Source organism: Eleginops maclovinus, chromosome 9 (assembly GCF_036324505.1).
Source record: "Eleginops maclovinus isolate JMC-PN-2008 ecotype Puerto Natales chromosome 9, JC_Emac_rtc_rv5, whole genome shotgun sequence".
Taxonomy (NCBI): Eukaryota; Metazoa; Chordata; class Actinopteri; order Perciformes; family Eleginopidae; genus Eleginops; species Eleginops maclovinus.
In genome coordinates, this window is record NC_086357.1 from 16,168,185 (window position 1) to 16,188,458 (window position 20,274).

The following is a 20,274-nucleotide window of genomic DNA, read 5'->3' on the forward strand; positions in this document are numbered from 1 at the left end:
CCTCTGATTAGCTGTTAGGTAACTGCTTGGCAAAAAAAACAAGCTGTGGCTCACAACAAGCCCTTTAACGTTATTATTCATGAAGCTATGAAAAAAATAGCAACTACAACTTCCGCCTACCAAAGATGTTATTACTTAGTATAAGGACTGAGGCATACGAGCCTCTGGCAGAGCTTTCTGGAACCGTCCACCTGGAGTTGAACTTCACACGGTCCTTACTTTGTGCTCTCCGCTGTGTTGAGCAGTAGGCTTCTGAGCACATTCCAAGCCACCTGCCACCAGGCTGGCATTTGCTGTTCCAAGCGCACATCAAACTCATCCAAGTCAGATTCCTGCACAAACGCAGAGCAAGGACTCCACCACCTGCACTCTGCAGGTACACATTTTTATTTTGTTCATGAGCTATGTGCCAAGAACAGCTCCCTCTGGGGGTTGAGGATGATCTGAGCTGTAGAGGGAAATGAAGAGAAGGGCAAAACATAGAGGAGTATAGATTGTTGTAGCTTCAGGTCGGTTTACTTTTTTCTATGAGTAGATATCTTTGTTCTGACTCCAATGTGTAAAATACCATATTCGACTGTGGCCAAGGAGGAAGCTTGACTTACTGTATCTTTATAATTAAACACAATCGATGATCTCATTTGTGGCCAAGCTGAAAGACGTTATTAGACCAATGTTCCAGAATAGTTGCTTTGTACAACATTGTCTTAACTCCGCTTGCTGATGTGATGGAGTAGGTTATGGTATATTACAAAGCATCCTGGGCAGCGGCTGGCGTATAGATGCTTCCTGGCTAAACGCTAACGAGCGATGGCGCTGTGTTTGTCAGGGAGGCCTGGGCTGCAATCTGTCTGCTGAGCCAGCCAGAAGCCCTAATGATATCATCAGGAAGTGCCGTCAACAGTGCTCTAACGAGGAATGATCTGACGCCCATTGTTTCACCTCCCTCCTTTGTCCCCCACGCCCCTCTCCAGTGTTGTTGCCAAGCCTTTATGTTGAGTTTATTGCACATACTATAGATACAAAAACTAACTTTATGATATATACAGTTAATTTTAAACACTTAAGCTCCGAGGGGTTCATATAAAGCTGTATACCCTTACATACTTTTATGCAGCAATAAAATTAAATAAATTAACAAAGTATAAAAATTGAAAAAACATGGCAAAAGTTAAAAAAGACTATCAATTATTAAAGAGAACACAATCACAATGCTCGTATATCAGTTCATGCCAATAATATTTTACCACTCCCTATATGTTTGTTATATATAATGTAAGATTTAATGCCTCCTCACAGTTTGAATTTCTGTTAGCATGTTTACCAAAGAGATGAGCTGCTGCATTATGCACCATGCTAGTGTTCATTGAAACATGAACTATATGTCTGGATTTTTTCCCATGACCCCTCTTTCTCCAACACACACAGACTCTCCCTAGTTGAGTGCTATGCAAAGGGAAATTGGTTAGTATTGCTCAGTTTACAGAACCATCTCAACACCCTTTCCTATTACATTTCATCACACTTTCATCATTACTTGGTCTTTATAGCATTTGCTCATGTCTCATGAGTTACATACACTAACAGAGCTATGAATTTAGTGTGACTGATGCGGTCCACATTTTTATTTATTTAATTCCCCTTATTTTTATGTGTGGATGGCTGAGGCTGGAGAGGAACATTGTTTGTCCTGGCACTCCGCATTAGCATTGCAGAGAGAAAAGAGTTGTCGACAAAATGGTCCTGAGAATACCTTGTATTAGGAAGATTTGTCTGCAACTTCATGCCCTGTCACTGACAAATTGACTAATCTAATTTTCCTGCTTTCTTTCTTTCTTTCTTTCTCTCTTGTTCTATCTTTCCCCCCTCCCCTCTTGTTTTGCTTGTTTTTTTGTACAGGTGCCTTGCAGATCGAGAACAGCGAGGAGACCGACCAGGGAAAGTACGAGTGCGTGGCGTCTAATATGGAAGGCGTGCGCTACTCGGCCCCTGCTAACCTTTATGTGCGAGGTAGGGAGCAACTCGGCCCCGAATACAGGCCAAAAAACAAAAAGATCCACCCATTGTTACTAACAGTGCAGCTCAGCTTTAAGGGGCATTACTGTTGAGCTTAACAAATGATAATTGCTTCCATTCTAGCCCAGCTGTATTTGCACAAAATGTATTTTGCAAAATAGCATTACCCGAGTAATATAAATCTTTTAATATTGCTAGTATTGCCTGCCCACAAATGTAATTTCCATATGCACTGAAACTTCCTAATGCAAGACTATAATTGACCAACTAATGTTCTTCTCTGTTATGATGTTATGCTCCATTTTGTCTTTGAATGCCCTCCCCTACTCGCTCGGAAGGAAATGTGTAGCACAACAAGCCGTATGTCTTTACTCTATCCGTTGTGACAACGCCTTTTACCTCTTAATGTGTGCTCGATCAAATGTCTCCCCCTCCGTCAAAGTAACGGTATCCAAAAAGAGTCGGAAAAGACTTCTTTTTGATTAGCTTTTTTCAGGTACAGGAGCATAACGGTAAGTCTTGATTTTGATTGTGTGGCAAGGTATTAATGGCCACCAATCAAAATCTCAACCCCCTTCTCCTCAAGATTTAGAGGAAAAAAGGATTCTCTTGTGTTGAATTAATGGAAACGGACTCCTAACACAGTCAGCTGCTCTGTATTACAAAAAAAATGCTCGATTGCATAGATTATAAATAGTGCACATCCTCTTTTTTTATTCATGGTGGTTCTGGAGCATAAATCCATAGTATTCCCCTGTTTCTGCTTTGGGGTATTATGTTTAAATCATTTTACAGTCAGAAGTAATTTTTGCTGGCATGTTCCAGCAAAGTGAAGATATGAACAACAATCAGTCACAGGGAACATTGAGTTTCATTGGAACCATGCAATGAAGACAAAAGCCTATCCCCTACCACTAATGCTAAATGACAATGAATCCCTGTTGAGGGAGCTCTGATAAATTGAAGCAGATGCATTTTTGACATGTTTTATTTATATTGTGCATATTAAATAAAGATGCCTCGGTATCTACTCAGTTTGTTCCCTCTGCTGTGTACTAAATAACTTTGTTCCCGATAAATAATTCACTACCCTGACATTATAAAATGGGTCAGGGAGCTGCTTTTTCATTATTATTGCTATTATCATACCCAGTGAAGTAGCAGCATAAAAAAAAAAAAAACGTTGAGCAGTGGAAGTTAAAAAACGGTTCATCAAAATTTGCGTCTCTCCTTGCCAGCATTCATCCTTGAGGCTCATGCTGCCACCACTGAAAGGCATTGACACTTAACATGAAGTAGCTATACACTTTTTCACGTACAGCATTGCAGAAGTTAGAAGGTTCATGGAAAATTAGAGCACAGGAATCATTTAAAAGCAATAATGGGAACTGGTTGGCACAGCATTGGGTTATTTAGTAGTTCTTTTTTTTTCAAAAACACACAGCTATTCCCTGATATCATATCCAACAATTCATGCAAACTCCATGAACACTGGCTCCATCAGCATGCTTTATAAAAACTACACAATGGTCATAATTAGTCAGGTACTTCCACAGTATGTAACACACTTGTTATGCCTTGATGGTGTCAACCTTTGTCTGTTTTCAGTTAACTTTTGTCAATCAATTCTGATACTTGATGTTGACTATGTTTTGTTCACAAAGCGAAATGCACTTGAGATTAGCAGCTGTGGTAGGGATCAATTTTCAGAAACAACATAACAATCCTGAATTGTATCTGGGGCATGCTTCATCAGGGAAAAATTGACCCTTCTTCTCAAACCGAAATCATAATGCCATTGCTACTGATTGGCTTCCAACCAAATTCACAGTTACTGTCTTAAACTGCAGCTGCTAATTTCAGCCCAAACTGTGTCTTTTTTCTTTTCTATCTCTCATTAGTTTTTCTTTATTTTTTCTTTATTTGATTTCCTTCTCTAACAAAGCAAATACAGCCACCACAGGACTCTCTCCTTGTGGCTATAAGGAGCTTGTGAATTTTGAATTATGAGTATGGTACGCTTGATTTGACTCCAGTGGCGCCTCACAATTTTTTTCTAACCAGGCGACAGTGCAGCCACTGGAGTGTATCTGATTGTTTTGGTTCAAAGTTTATTTAAGGGGGAGGGGGGGGGGGTCAGGCAAGTGTACTTTCTAGATGGGTGTCACTGATAGCAGGGTCAAGGGAAAGGGAGGAAAAAAGAGTTAAAGAAGAGGGAAATGTAGCTGCAGCTAAACACCTTGAGGTGGCTTTTTTTACTCTCTCTGTGTTTCCCCTATTTTTCTCTTCTCCTCATGTCATTGTGTTCTGCATCAACCCCTTTACATCCCTCAGAGCTTCGAGAAGGTTGGTGTGTTTTTTCTTTTTTACTTTTTTTAACCCACATTTGAAAAAAAATTCAACATGTTGAAAAATTTTAGCTGTATTTGCCTATTGCAGAGCTCGATTTATTACTAATTTGAAGAAATACTAATCAGTTTATCAAAACTGCTAAATGATTATGAAAGAAATGTTTCTTAATATCCAAGGAAGAAATGATGAAAGCAAACCTGATTAGCTCGGGTCTTGTTAAATTACCTTTATGTTTGCATTGTGGGGCCTTTTCTCGTTTTGCATCCTTTGGTATTGCTTCTGCACCTAAAGGCTTTCTTGCACGTGTTGTCATGGACACCCAGCACGTTGAAATAACAGAACTTGTTGCATGATGGGAGAATGTAACTGCGCTCGCATGCCTGTACAAAATCCCTTTGGCCGTGTTGGTCTTTTTCTTTCTGCATTCCTTGTGTTTTGTTCAATTGATTTCTTCTCTTCCCTTGGTTTCTCAACAAGTGTTTTCCCTGATACAACCTGATATTTTGGCTTTCCTTTATTTAGTATTTTTTGTGTTGTGATTACAGTGTTGTGTTTGTGAGTTTTCCTTTGTTTCAGTTCTTTTCCTGATCTTACTTTTCTGTCACAAAGTGTTTGTCTTTTTGTAGTTAATTTGTATGTGAGTTGTGTTTCTTTTTCACAATGATGCTGCTCTGCTTCTTGATTCTCGGAGTGCAAATGCAAATGCCGAATGAAATAATAAGTGTGTATACAGCAAGTGTTCCTGTCATCTTGTTTATAGCAATCCTTGCTGAAAAAATTTGACCTGATTGGGCCTGATTGGGTTCCATGGTGATTTCAGGCAGCCATTAAGGGATGCTATTTACAGTGTCGTGTGGATCAATAACAATATAATCACTTTGACATCACATTTGTTGATGCTTAGCCGATGCTCAGAGATATTTTTATTTTTAAATAGCTGTAGCTAGATATGATTTTGTGTAGTGACTGCTGTTTGGGATTCCTTGCAGTTATGACACTCAGTCCAATATTATTTGAGACCCCTCTTTCTCTTAAACATACAAACTTTGAATACAATTGATTGTTAGGTAAACAAGATTATATATTATATTACAATTTATATTGCAGTTGTCTTTGACCATCTCAAGGCATTTTACCTACGTTAAATGTTAGCATAAATATGTGCACCAGGTTTTGTAAGGCCTATCCAACTGAATCATATCTATACTGAATATCATGTCACCACCTGCAGTGCTTGCTGGTAAATATTATGGCTCTAGTATTTTCATGAATGCATCTTAAAAAGAAATTGTTTTTGGCTATTACACACATGGGTCAACAACTCTGCACATATCAGGCATATCATACATTTAGGTATAGAGATTAGACATTGTTATCCCTATAATTCTCCTCTGATAGTGGGAGTGTGTTTATCAGTGCATCGTTTGATCAGTCTCTTTCGATCTCCGTATCTGATATCTAATAGCTTTATTGGTAATGATTACTTTTCCAACGGCAAAAATACAAAAACAGTACCCATAGTTCCTGAGCCGTCACACTAACCAAAATGAGATCCCATCATAGATTTCTTTCACTTGCTCCAGCCACACCACTCATCTATCAAGAAAGTAATTGAAAATATATATATATAATCATCCCTTCTGAAATAGCAGTTATCTCAGACACCAATGCGGGTTTTAATTCCAACCCCTGTAAGCACCAAATGGTTAGCAAAAGATTTTCTATCAATAATTGTAGCAGATGAGTCTGTAAAAACACGCTAAACAATATCTGTCATTGCAGCCCTCTACATAATAATGTCCACAAAAAACGGCACAATCCCATTTTAGGAAACAGAATAATTGAAAGCCTGACAATGTCTATATTTAAATTATAAGTTCTAAGAATAACACTGATGCAGAAAGACTGTGCTGTGATGTACGCATGTGCATGTTTGCCCTCCTTCAATGGTATCTGCCTGATTTTGAATGTGCTTGCATGTCCTGCTCTGCATTTGTGTGTAACGTTGGGAAAGAAAGCTAGATTACACCTTATGTTCTCACGGGCCAAAGCAAAATCCTGCTATCTCTATTAGATGTTTGTCTCAAGGAGTCCTCAATTTAATAGTCACCTTCAAAAAGTTTCTCGTTGCTATCAGAAGTGTATTTAGTTTTCAAACAAAACAAAGGTTTCCTCCCCTGTTATTATAATACAAATATATGAATGCACCCCCTTTCTCAATCTGACTGATAATAATCACTGAAGGGATCACTACAGTGAGTAGACATGGCATCTACATGTAAGACAATAGAAAATGTTATATACTCTAAAATCCCCTAAATCCACTGCTTGCTATCATTAGCTACCCCTGCAAAGATTCCCGTCCGTTTCCTTTAGGTAATAATTTCCATTTTGATGAGCCACCAATAGTGACTTTTTAACATTGGCGCAGCCGAGGTATGTTAATGCGGGCCGACCCCCTGCGGCTTATATGTAAATGCTGCCGGCCTCACCCAGCAAGTGTGACTAAAGGATCTCCATACTGCGCCTGTATCCTCAGGCAGCAAGAGGGTGTAATCTCAGCTTCAAGGTGACACTAAAGGCTGCACATTATTTTGGCTTCCCCCTTCATTTTGGGGCAGCAAAAACTGCCTCACCAAAATGGCCGATAATGTCCACCTTCTGACCTCTGTTTTTTGGCACAAATCCCTCCACAACACCGCCCACTATAAGAGTTAGTGCAGTACTCTGGCGTTCTCTCTCGACTGCTTTTCACCTCGTCCAATGTAAGGCTTCTTGTCTTTTTCTCCACATTGGGGCTTGAAACAAGATTTTAAGTAGTCCAAATGAAAGGTATATGTTTGTTTTAGTATCTCTCCATTCCAAATGGTCCGACTGGGCTCCTGGTCTCTATGAAATAGGAGCCTGTCTATGCAATTGGGATTCTTTATTGTCTTTGTTTCACTTGCACTCCATGTTAAGGGTAGGATAGCAGTGGTGCCACTCGAGAGCAATTATTCATAGCATGTGATACTGACATTTAAACACAGATTATGTTGTTCCCCCAGTTCCTACAGGGTTTTAACGTCTATCGTTGTCTCTTCCAAGAGTGTAATTTACTGTAGCATCAACTGACCTTGAGCGCTTGATCTTCTGTTGTTATCAGACCATATGTATTTGTGTCAGACACGCTTTGCGTGCTGTTGAAAGGTGGATTCCCCCCAATTCTCCATAATTGGCGAATGCCGCAGTGTCATGAACCATTTAAGAAAGGGTTTTGTTTTTTGTTTTTTTTTGTGTATTGGCTCAGGAGGTTAGTGTTAGTCCCCTCTTTGCCCTGACAATGTAGGTACACAAAGGTGAACAAAACGAGCTTCCTGTGGGGAAACCCCATTCACTGAGTTACTTTAGCTTGCGGGTCACTGGCTGACCTGAGCCCATGGGAGAGAAGTGCATTCCCTATTTCTTCTTCCCTATTTAGTTTTCGCCATTATTTTGAATTGGAACCAAATTTCAAGCAGAGACAAATCATAAAACATCTAATAGTATGGATGCATAACTTTTTGTCCAACACAGCTGCACTCAGCACGCTGTAATGTCTGTGCTTCGAACTTAGTTATTTTTTCGTCGACTTGTTCGATTTGATTTATTCCCTTTGTATTTGATTTTATGCGTGTGTGTCTAGAACAATGCTACACTTGGGAATGAATGGCATGCTTGGATGGGCTTGGGTGACTTTTTTTGGATTGTATTGGTTCTGCCTAAGTGGACCTGTATATGTCACTCATGCCATAGCCACGCCCATGCATGTCTGTGTGAGGAATGGGCTGCCTTTTCACCTTTGTTGTTTCGTAAGGCAATTTTTTGGGCCTTTTTTCCACTTCAACATGTTTTGGAATATCTCCAATTTAGACCCCCTATTTACGTTATTATGGTTGTCATGAAGACACAAAGCATGATATATTAACCAAAATGTCATGCAACCCTTTGTTTAATTACATTATTTTTATGGTAAGATCAGGGAAGAACAGGTCAGATTGTTAGTTACTTTCTATATGGAAGTTTTGTAGCTGTGTTTGATTCTGATATTTGGAAATTTGACATTAAGGACAGAATACTCAATCATTCAACCATTTTTTCTTGGTACATTTTTCAGTGTGGGAGTTTGTGTGCCACAAAAGAGCATTTTCTCAAAGGTCAACGATGAAGTTTTTGCTCTGTAGTTTAGGTCATGTCTTGCCCAAGGTAGAAACACAATTAACATTAACAGTGAATTACAGGACTCAGATAATGAATGTAAAGTAGTAGAGAGAAGGACAAATCAAAAGCCTAACAGTGGCTGCAGAAGGTCTCCATCCATTTATGATTCACTCTAAAACTATAACTATTCATGTATACTATGGATATGGCTGTTAAAATTCAGCAACAGTAGATACATTTTGTCCATTTGGATATTGCAAATATTGTTAGCTTGCATTAGATTACCAACCTATTTGACAATGCTATACTGTATATACATTTGATTGATTATTTTCTCAGTGCTCAGGTCAGAAAATGGCAGTTCTCTGGTAAAAGTCCCCTTAGTGTTTGTTGGTGATATGTGTCCCCTAAGTTTGTTGAAAAAACTAAAAGAGTCCCATGCAACGATCATATGAATCCCATTTGGATCGACACGGTGTATTTTGGAATGCTACCTATCCTACCTCTCAGTCTCCCCTCGAATCTCCCCCTTAATCCCCACTCACTCCTCACATCCCCCACCCAAATATTTCCCAGGATACATTTGCAATGAGCTGCAATGTTTAAGGTGGGATGGAGGGGAGGTGTACTTTATTCTTGGTTTTAAGCCCCAGTGTGTGAGACCTCAAAAACCCACTTTGAGCCATGGTCTTTTGTTTTGTTTTGATTTGTTTTAAAATCACAGTCTCCCTATTCTATCCTTCACTTATGCCCTCTTCCTCCTTCCCTTTCTACGACAACCAAACCCAAACCCCTTCCCCTTTGCGTACTGTACAGTATGTCTGCGTGCCCATCCGTCACTGTCTGTCTGCCCGTCTCCCTCTGTCTTCTTGTCTGCTGTCTTGCTGCTTGAGTCTGTTTTGTTCAGCCTCGTGTCCTGTCTCTCGTGTCCTGTCTTTCCTGTCTTGTCTATCTGTCTGTCTCTTAGTCAGCTCTTCCATTTAGTTGATCATTTTTGACTCCTACATCGGCACTACTTTGCTTCTCTCTCTTTGATCTTCTTTGCATCCCAACAAACATTTTGACATTAAATAGATGTAGTTACTTTGGTTTCAGATTTAGTTAGTCTAGAGTTGTTGTCTGTATCTTTTTTCCTTGAATTTATAACTTAAATATTAATTAATGTTTTCTTTTTAGTCATGATCGTCTTTTATATTTATATATATATATATATTTTGTATTGTACCAAAAAAGATTTTCCCTTAAAACAGTTTTACCTAACTTACATGCATGTTTTATTTTCCTTTGATTATACATGTCAAGTCTTTTGCATTAGACTGAATATCAAAAGGGGCAAGTATCCAACACATAGTGGCTTAGGCAAAACAAACAATAAGATTGCTCACCTACAATCTTTATAGGCACAGAAAATCCTTCATTATATAACACTATGTTTAGTCAGTCAGTGTTGAACATAGCCAACTCTTGCATGATATATTTGTCAAGTGCTTGCTGGGATGCCTCTCATGAACACAGTGTTTTTGCTAACTCATACTCTTTCACTTTCTAACTCTTGCATACTGTACACACGCACTCATACCAACGCAGAAAATATATACATCTATGTATATACACACATACACACATTTAATGACACAGTACCTTTCACGCCCTTCCAATGTGTCTCAGACTCATTTTCAACCTCCTCCACTCAACACCTAATCATGAGTTTTGAGGTACTCCCTGTCCCTCTCTTAGCTGCCATTCTGCCCCTATACATTTACCTTTCTATTTCCCTTTCCCTCGAACTCTCTTTCTTGTCCTCTGGATTTCTACATCGTGTGGATCCAGTTCTGTTTCTTGACTTCAACACTCTGTGATTGTAGATTCTCTAGCTACAACTACCAGTTCTTTTCTATGTATTTCTAGGCACATACCTTGTTCCGCAATACGTATTTTGTGTTAACTGGGACTGCGATGTGACAATGTGCCACCATCACATTTTGTCACATTTGCTGAAGAAAAACAAAGTTTACACATTGAAGTGGGTTACCCACCCTTCACCCTCCTCCAAACCTTCCCCTCTCTTTTTCTTCCTCTGACACTCTTTGCTCCTTTCTTCCCTTTCTTTCTCTCCTCTCCTCAGAAACTTTATCCTCTGTCTTGTATTTCTTCTTTCCTCTCCAATCGTCTTTTGTCTGGGCATGCTAGCGACCCTTCAGTTATATTCCTCTATGCATTTTACCTCAATTTTTATATCTGATTTTGTTATCATTTACTTCTTAATTTACCTCGGTCTATTTATGCATGCTGTCTGTGAAACTGATAGCTGCATCTATCAATGGAACCGTGTCAGATCTTAATAAGGCTTTGTCCAGTGGATCTACCCTAAACCACAAAAATCTGATTAAAGTTTCTCATCTTTAAGATATCTAGGTAGAAAGACAGGTGTCAAGTGCAAACTTATGCTGGAATGTTTTTAGAGGTCTTGTAGAGATGGTCATAGCCCAGTAACCCTACACTTCCTGTGCTACGGGAGAAGCCTGTGATGGCCTTAATCCTGTTTGGCATGTGTGCCTGAGAGGACAGGAAGTTCCAGGTTGCCATGGTGGCTTCATGTGATAGCATTATCACATGGCCTTAACTACACACCTTCATACTTCGTGATCAGGTTATGCTGTAGTTGTATATATTAGCAGTTCAGTTTCAAAGATGAGAAACTCATAATAGATTTTTGTGACTTTAATTGTGCTGTGATGGGTCAAATATTGGTCAATGGAACCTTGTTGCTATGAATCGTTGCTTAACTGTTAATCTACTTTGTTGTTGAAGCAGTTCTGTTAGTTTAGTTCTTTCTCATTTGTATATTTTTTATGTTTGAAAAGTCTACTTCTTTTAATTTGTGTTTCAGTTCACATGTATCATGTTGAACCTTTTGTGTTAAGTATTTCCTTGAGAAGGGTCCATTTTCAACGGCCTCTCTTGTTACCTCTCTCTTTTTTTTGACTCCCTTGCCCTTTTTTTGTCATCCTCTCCCCTTCCTCATGCCTTCTCCCAGTCCGGCGGGTGCCTCCTCGCTTCTCCATTCCACCGACGAGTCAGGAAATTATGCCAGGTGGCAGTGTGAACATAACGTGTGTGGCGGTAGGGTCGCCCATGCCTTACGTCAAGTGGATGCTGAACGCAGAGGATTTGACACCGGAGGATGAGATGCCAGTAGGCAGGAATGTTCTCGAACTGAGCAGCGTCCGTGAGTCAGCCAACTACACCTGCGTGGCTATGAGCAGCCTTGGCATCATTGAAGCTGTGGCGCAGATCACAGTCAAATGTAAGAGATAACTGTGCTATGAAGAGTTGCTTAAAAAAAGATTATCTTCAGTTAAGTCTAAAAATGTAGGCAAATGTTCAGTTACAATGTGAACACTAGAATGAAACGTTTGCATATGAATTCAGGATCTGTAGACGGGGAGAAAAATGATGTGTTTTATCTGAAGTATTCTGGTTTCAATCTGCAGCCTGTTTGTAATCCAAGTATTATTGACTCATCACATTTGAGTGGACTTTGGTTGTTGCATTCAAACAATATGTGTGAAGAGCAAAACATACTTATTTCTTTCCCTTATTTATACACATATTCAGATATGTGTTTATAGAGATTAGCCGTAGAGCTTTTTTTTACTCCAAGTGCAATCCCGCATCTAAGGTTACAATTCGAACTGTTAACGTTGTGGTTATCTCGATCTGGTTATGCGCTGGCATCATCGGAATCCCAACCCAAAATGATTGGCTATTGCCCCTAGCGGCTAAATAGTGGCAGTACAATAGCCGACTGTATCTACGTTGAAATATTTATTGGTATTACATCATTGGTACATTGTGTAGGCAGTATTTCTGTTTTTGCTATAAAGTTCTTTGACCAGTTAATATCTTGATAAATAACTGTTTTCTCTTTCCTTCCTGTTTTATCACCATAACAGCTCTTCCCAAGCCTCCAGGCACCCCTGTGGTTACTGAAACCACTGCCACAAGTGTGACCATCACCTGGGACTCAGGCAACCCAGACCCAGTGACTTACTATATCATCCAGTATAGAGCCAAGTCCCCAGAGAGCAAGTTTGAGACTGTGGACGACATCACCACTACACGTTACAGCATTGGGGGCCTCTACCCCAACACAGAGTATGAAATCCGTGTCTCAGCCGTCAACACAATCGGCCAAGGTCCTCCCAGTGAGCCAGTAGAAACAAGAACTGGTGAACAGGCCCCTGCAAGTCCCCCACGGAACATACAGGCACAGATTATATCCCAAAACACAATGATGGTTCGCTGGGAAGAGCCTGAGGAGCCCAATGGGCAGATCAAGGGCTATCGCGTTTATTACACCATGGACGACTCCCAACCCATGAGCCTCTGGCAGATCCATAATGTCCAGGACAGCGTTCTCACCACCATCCAGAGTCTTGTTCCTCAAGAGACATACACAATTAAAGTCCTAGCGTTCACCTCGGTAGGAGACGGACCCTTCTCAGAGCCCATCCATGTCAAAGTACTACAAGGAGGTAAAAATAGGAAAACTGAATTTGAGATTAAACTTGGCAAGGTTTACTTTAATTTCTGTCTGTGAATTTCATATGCGGCAATATTGCATAAAATAGTCACCTGTAAGATGTACAAAAATAGTTGTCAAGTATGTTTGAAATAAGTTAAATAGAACCTAGTGAATGCTGCATCTGTTCTCCAGCCTTCTGCTGGAGGAGAAGACTTTAACAGACAATGAAGAACATCTTCAGCTGTTTTTTTGCATCAGCAGCACATTTTCTGAAACTTTAGACAGAATGTGCCTGCTGCCAAAGAGACAAGTTTTCTCCCCTGCTGCAACACATCTGCGGCCTCTGCAAATGATGACAAAAGTATGTTTGATCATGGCAGTCTGAAAAAAAACAGCCGCATTTCAGCAATGAGTAAATCTGAGAACTCACCAGGAACCATTTAAGAGCTGAGCAAAATCACTCCATCCATGCTAGGGCAAGGATGCACGTCCATTCCAGAGACTCCACCATAAGCAGAGCGCTCTGTGAGCACATTATTGTACTCATTTATAATCTTTTTTCCTCAATCTAATCTTCTGCCATTTCATGCCAACTCTCATAATATTCATCGTGTTAGTGTGAAATTAGAAAATATGCTCATTTATTAACAAATCAATGAACAGGAAAAAGTACTTAATTTACACATTCCTAACACTTTTTTAATGGTAGTTTTAAGTGTATAATTCATTCCTATGTCCTTATCAATTTCTAGTAATACATCCTTCAACATCCTGCTATGTTCTTCAGTTCCAGGTCAACCATCAAAATTTCAGGTTGGTGCTGTGTCCGATACCAGCATTGAACTGACCTGGGAAGCCGCCTATGAGAAAGAAGGAATTATAAATTATGAACTTCGCTACAGGGAAGGCCGCTTTGGGACCCAGGTAAGAATGTCCTTTTCCTTTTATTTTTTTTTCTCAATACCTTTTGCACTGACAGATGTAAATCAACCTTTAATGATCTAACATTGTCAATAACATCGCTCTCGATCAATAGATGAAGAAAACATTTGGGCCCGCATCATCATATGTTGTGGAAAATCTCCGCCCAAACACAGAGTACCACTTCTCCATGGCAGCCATCTCTAACAAAGGCATTGGAGCCTTCACCAATGACATATCACAGAAGACGTTGCAAGCCAGTATGTAGCCCTTTATTTAGTTTTCTCTCATCTTCTCTTTGTGGGTTGGCTAACAAAAGCATTTTCTCCAGGGAAGCAGTAAAATAATTTTATGCCTTTTATTGAAGTGAATTCTAATGAGGTTATGTGCTCATGTTCTTTTACTAGAGATTGTAAATTGCATTTCCTGTGATGTTAACGGCACCATCGCCTTTGAACTATGACTGTGTTATCTTGGAAATGATCTGGGTTCAAAGCTGATTCAGAAACTACATAACAAGCAGACTTAACCAGTGTGCCATTGAATTCATTCTAAAACATGTTGCTTTTGCATTTGATCTTGATTATGTTAACTTAAGTGTAACAATATTAGTATGATAAATTATAACTTATGTAGACCAACATTTACGTTTTGTGGAGATTTAAGGTTAAAATTAGTTCACTTTTTTAGTGTTTTACAACCTTTTGATTTTAGAATGACCTTATTTAATAAGGTGACTCTGGTGCCAACAATGCATGTGTGTGTAAATCAAGTCTACGTACACTTAAAATTGTGGCAGTTTATTTTTTCCCCTTTCACATTTATTCATATTTGCTTTTCCTTTGTCAACAGCAAGTGCACTTTCTTCCGTGTGACAGAGACACAAAAAATGTCAGCTCTCCTCTGTGACCGCCAAGGCTCTCATATGAACTGTATTCAAATTGGAGATGGGGAATTTGAGAGAATGTTGAGTTTAGTCATTAAAGTAAAAGAAAAAAACCAAATCAGAAGTCACCGAAATTCTCGCAGGCCAGCTGCCTGAATTTATTCCAGTATATCAGTTCTGCCCTGATTAGTTAATTTTACAGATGGCAGGAACACAACTGAATTATTTAAAACTACCCTGCTAAAAATAACATTAGTGATATAATAACTTGCAGTAGTACAAGCTGTTGGGAAAGAAAATACACACAGCTTATCCAATCAAATATCCAATAGTAGCCAAAGAAATGTAGGGATGACCAGGTATGAAATTCATGTCTTTTGGGTTTACACAGCAAACAAAGATTAACAATGACATTGTGTATTAACAATTAATGCATTAATGGTTCAGAACCATGCAGCCAGGTTTAGGGGATTAGTTGCTGCACTGAGTTTGTTAATGTGGACCCTGCAGATACAAAATATATAAAGGCACAGATAAAGATAAATGCATACATCATTGTCTTTATTGTAGATAAATTGGCAAAGACAACTGGGACATAGGAGAGCCATGGCGGTGGGAGTAGACCTCTTTTAACACATTTTCTGTTTCTACCAGTGCAACTTGTTGGATGTACCCCCACATCCGGCTGTGGGGGCTTTGGAACAACCACTTCACAGTTCTTTTTGGTACTGCTGGGCAGCAGAGCTACACAGACAGTGCAGAGTCAATGAGGAGAGCGCCAGTTGCATGTGACATTTGCTCCTGTTGAGAAACTATCACTGCACTGTTGATGTTTGATCATTCCAAGCATGAGAATAATTTTCTGTTCATTCAGTACCATTTTGTCTTGGCGTCTCTCGAGTGTGTGTGCCCATTTTCACCTGTCGATGTGTGTTTGTGATTTCCTTACCTCTGTTTCTGCATTTGTTCTTGACTGGTAAACCGCAGGCTGATTGGATTGGATACACTCCTCTCTTCCTTTCACATCACACTATTCCAGCTGTTTTTCTCTATTTACCACCTGTTCCCCTGTACAATGGAACAAAAGCTCTCCTTGGAATGGCTTGACATCTCCTTGCTCACTTTGTGTCCTCCTCCTTTTATGTTGATTCTTTTCAAAGACAAGTTTTGGGTTGGATCTTTTTTTTTAATTTCTATTACTTTCTGGGTTATTCAAAATAATAGCGGTTTGACATCATTCCAAACTATAGCTTGCTGCTATTTTTATGCCCAAGTTGGGTTCTTGCATGAACCCAAGTCCACAACAGACACAGGCCACTGCACTGAAGGCAGAGCAGACACAACAATACTTTTGCTCTTTCAACACAAAATAGCTGGTGGCTTTTTTCAAGTCTCGAGACAAGGGTCTGTTCTGTTCAAAATATATCACAAGTTTCTTTTGCAAGTGGGATACACATCCATTGGTTTGTCATTGCTGAGGTCAGAAAAGTCCCATACAAAGTAAGACGAAGTGAAATATTTCCCACAACACAAAAAATTACTTGATCTGTTGGATCCTTTGAGGTAAGTGATTGTGTGGTTAAGGGATTCAGTCTGCCATAACTTCAAAGACCTTTACGTATTAATTCATCCAACAGTTGTTTTTTTTCTTCTTTTTTTTTCTGAAACACTGATATATAATTGGATGCATTGAGTACGCATTCCTAATGACACGGTTAAATATTAAACTGACGTGTCTGCTGTTTGGCTTGTCGTACAGGTCAGGAATAGCAAAATGTCTATTTATCCAAGTCAATGAAAATGTTGTTACAAATATATCTTAAATGGAGTGTCTACAGTGCACTTTAAACTGTCAGCCTGTTAGCAAGACACCAGAAAAAAATATCACATTTTAATAAAAAAGGAGCCTGTAGGCCCCACATGGACTCACAAGTGCACAGAAACCCAATGACCTTAGGGCTGTAAATAAACTATAGTGCCTGGGGTACCATAGGCCAACAAAATACACGCAAGTAAAACACACGGCATACATAAAATTGACAGTTGGAATATTTTAATCAAATCACACAACAAAGAAATGACTGAACACAACTTTGACATTGTTTATTTAGCTTTTTGCTTTGTTGGGGCCATTTTCTACTCGCTGCCCCAAGCTGATTTGAACCCAGTGCTTATTAAGCAGACTGCAACCCTTTTCCACAAAGTAAAAAGTAAGACAGACAACATGATTTGCTTTATGTTTGCTTTATTGTCCATTATTTGTGGTACAAAATGTTGGCAGATGGTTGAAGTTCGTGCTCAGTCCAAGCAGCATTACCAGGGGCATTTGTCATGGGGACTACTCTGTCATAAACTCGTAAAAGGTTACTGCCAAAAAAAAACATTTTCATGCTTATTTGCTCCAACGAGAGTGCACCAAGTATCTTCTCAAATTGAAAATCTCCACAACTATTCTATAGGCTTTTCGATCGGTAATCCAGCTGGCTGAAACCAATTCACACGTTTTTTTACTGGCAACAGTAGCCCTCATTCAGAAGCAAGGCCTCTTAAGGTATACTGCCATAATAAGACCAGGTTGAGAAAACAAATTGGTGAAACTGTTCAGACGTGGCCGGAGTGAGTCCACAATCCGAGAGCTGGGAGGGCTCCCACCATTCTTCTCGCTGTAACCCAGTTGCAAGTCATATAGGACGTAGGATGGACCCTGGGAGTTGGTGTTAGGGGACTGCATGGCCCTAGAGTGTCAGATAAGAATCCCATTTCATAGCGTCAGAATTAATTTCATGCTTTGCGATGAGCTATGAACCAGGCCCCTGGATTTTCAGGCTTTGTTACACATTTAGGTTATACCTAGAACCTGCCAGTAACCAGTCAGCTATCTCTCAAATTAAAGTGGCAGATTCTTAATCCTCTGTATTTAGCCAAACAAGCAGTTTAGCCCGCCCACTTACTGTAATTGCAGGAGGTTTTTAGAAATATTGGAATATTTGTGTGAGCCACAGCACGGCCATTTGGCATCGGGGGGATTAATTCCATAATGATCTATGAACATCCTGTCATCCAAGGCTTCTAATGAAAAAACAATTCTAATGCACAAATGTGTTTATACTACGATAGCATAAAGTATTAGCATGCTGTGTCATTTAAAAGTTGACAACGGACATTAAGTATTGGCCTGATAGCTAAACTATAAGCAATGTTTGTTATACACATCCACTAAGTATGTTGATTTTTTTTTATTCTAAGGATGTCATCATGATTACGTATGACACCAGTACTTGACATTACAGATTTTATACCAAGAGCTCTTAGTCAAATCACAACAGACTAACATCGAAGTGAGGAAAATGAATGCAGACAAGACTTATTATTTGTCAAATAGCATTTTGGAAACTGTTTCAGGGAAACTTCAAAAGAACCTCAAGTGAGTTTCTTCTTTTGTGGTTGTATAGTTCTTCCATAATCCCAACACTGGCCTTCATGGGATATGCACTTTATTAAAGCTTTGCCTCAGCTAGTCTTAAACCCTTATCAGGCATGAGGATGCCTGTGCACTGTGATAGCCTGGTCCCTGTAAGATTCCCAGCCTTTTTCGCACCACAAAGATTGAGAACTGAGCAATCATTCTTGACGTGGAGAGTTTGCAAATACAATATGAGCGAGGAAAGAAGCTGAAAGGCTCAGAATCCAGTAAGACCGTAAGTAAATAAGCCCATTGGACACAGAGAAGGGTTTGGGAACTGTGGCTGAGGTCCTGCCCTATTTGTTGTGTGCTGGAACATTCAGTCTTCACTGGGAGGAGTCCTTTATGATAGTCAGATCCCTTGTTTGTTATTTTCATTTTTTAGCTGTTCTACCTAAAATTACACTGCAGTCAAAGCACTATAGTTAAACTTTTATGAAGTCAGAAATACACGCTAACCATCTTTCTTCCTCTATTCTTGTGTGTTGGCATTCTTCCAATGGCCGTAAGATTTATGAAGGTACATAGGCACAGGGCTATGAAATGGGATTTATTTGAAACACATTTTTAACATGGAAGGTTACAAAATGCAGAAGAAAAGAAAAATCTCGGGAGTGAGTTTTCTCGTATGGCTTCCCCTCTCACAGTCTTGTGGACACTCCGGCCCAAAGAGACATGAGTATTAAACAGCCCAAGCTACAGCACAGAGCCAGCTCTCTCCCTCTCAATAAACCCAAAATATGTCCAAAACTACTTAGACAAAATGAAAGGTCTTATCGACTGACTTAAACCCGGGATGATTTTCAACATTTCTGGCTTGATTTCTGAGAGGGAGAGTGTTGCAGTTCACTGGCTATAGAGTAAGCACGCTCTGTAGTCAGGTGCTGGTGGTAAGAAAGTCTTAAAAATGTAGTATTTGTGGGAGTCAGGTACGTATAATGCAAACAATTTCTGTAATTTATTTTTGTTTGTTGGCTGTTGTTTTTTAAGTATAATGTCTTTATTTTTAGTTTACGCTGAGTATCTTGTTTTTTCATGTTTTTTTCATGAGTTGTCATTTTGAACCTTAACTGTTGTTGTGGTTCTTTCCTTTGAGTCACCTGGGTTACAGAGAATTTCATTTCCAAGTACCCTCCTTTAGTTCATCATTTATTTTTGTAGCTTTTGCTTTGGAATGACAATATGCTGCTTGTTTCCATGGGTTTTATATGAGTTTCCGTTCTCTTATATGTGTGGAATGCTTTTTTTCTGATGGTGCTTCATTTTGTTGTTGTTTATTTTGCTATTTGTAACCTTGCATAACAGAGTAAAAACGTAATAATGAACTGGGGTTGTCACACCAAGATGGAGGGAATATGAGAAGGATAAAGGAAACCCGACTTGGTTAGAAATATTTTCATACATGTCCTTTTATCCGCATAATACCAAACTCTGGATGAGAAGTGAAACAGTTTATCGCTCCCTGCACAGCACACTGTGGTCGAGCACAAGCTGTGTAAGAGCTTGGCACAGATTAGAAGTGAGAGGCATTGAATTTGATTTAGAAAGTTCACAGATGTGCAGGTTTTAATATGTTTTGGAAGAGCACTTCAGACACAAGTAAAATCCTGAGTGTTGGAAAGCTTTTAAACTGTAAGAAATTATAAAGGACACTACCTCCCTGCTAGCTTATAGGAACATATTGTTTTAGTTAATGCCAATTTGTTCTAACTTCTGGTACAAAAAACAATTTTAAATGGATTGCTCAATCATGCTAATTTAAAGAAAGATGGACAAGACAATGGCATTTATAAATTGGACTAACAATGCACTTATTTGTGTCCTTTTATGACAGTATGTTATTTATCCTCATGTGGATAATCAAGTGGTTTAGTGGTTGCAATAATTACAGAGACCCTGAGGGAGAAAATGAGTTAATATGTTTTAGTT

The 20,274-nt window shown here is 39.3% G+C and overlaps 1 protein-coding gene across 4 annotated transcripts in view; it reads left to right on the forward strand.

The window, feature by feature from the left end:
• The window catches only part of ptprsa (protein tyrosine phosphatase receptor type Sa), a 208,169-nt gene that overhangs the window by 133,371 nt on the left and 54,524 nt on the right, over nt 1-20,274 (forward strand). For all 4 annotated transcript variants that reach the window (XM_063890864.1, XM_063890865.1, XM_063890866.1 and 1 more), the window contains 5 exons: nt 1,900-2,010; nt 11,585-11,854; nt 12,504-13,085; nt 13,863-13,999; nt 14,112-14,256. In XM_063890864.1, coding sequence (XP_063746934.1) covers nt 1,900-2,010; nt 11,585-11,854; nt 12,504-13,085; nt 13,863-13,999; nt 14,112-14,256 — 1,245 coding nt within the window. The remainder of the gene's footprint in view (nt 1-1,899; nt 2,011-11,584; nt 11,855-12,503; nt 13,086-13,862; nt 14,000-14,111; nt 14,257-20,274) is intronic.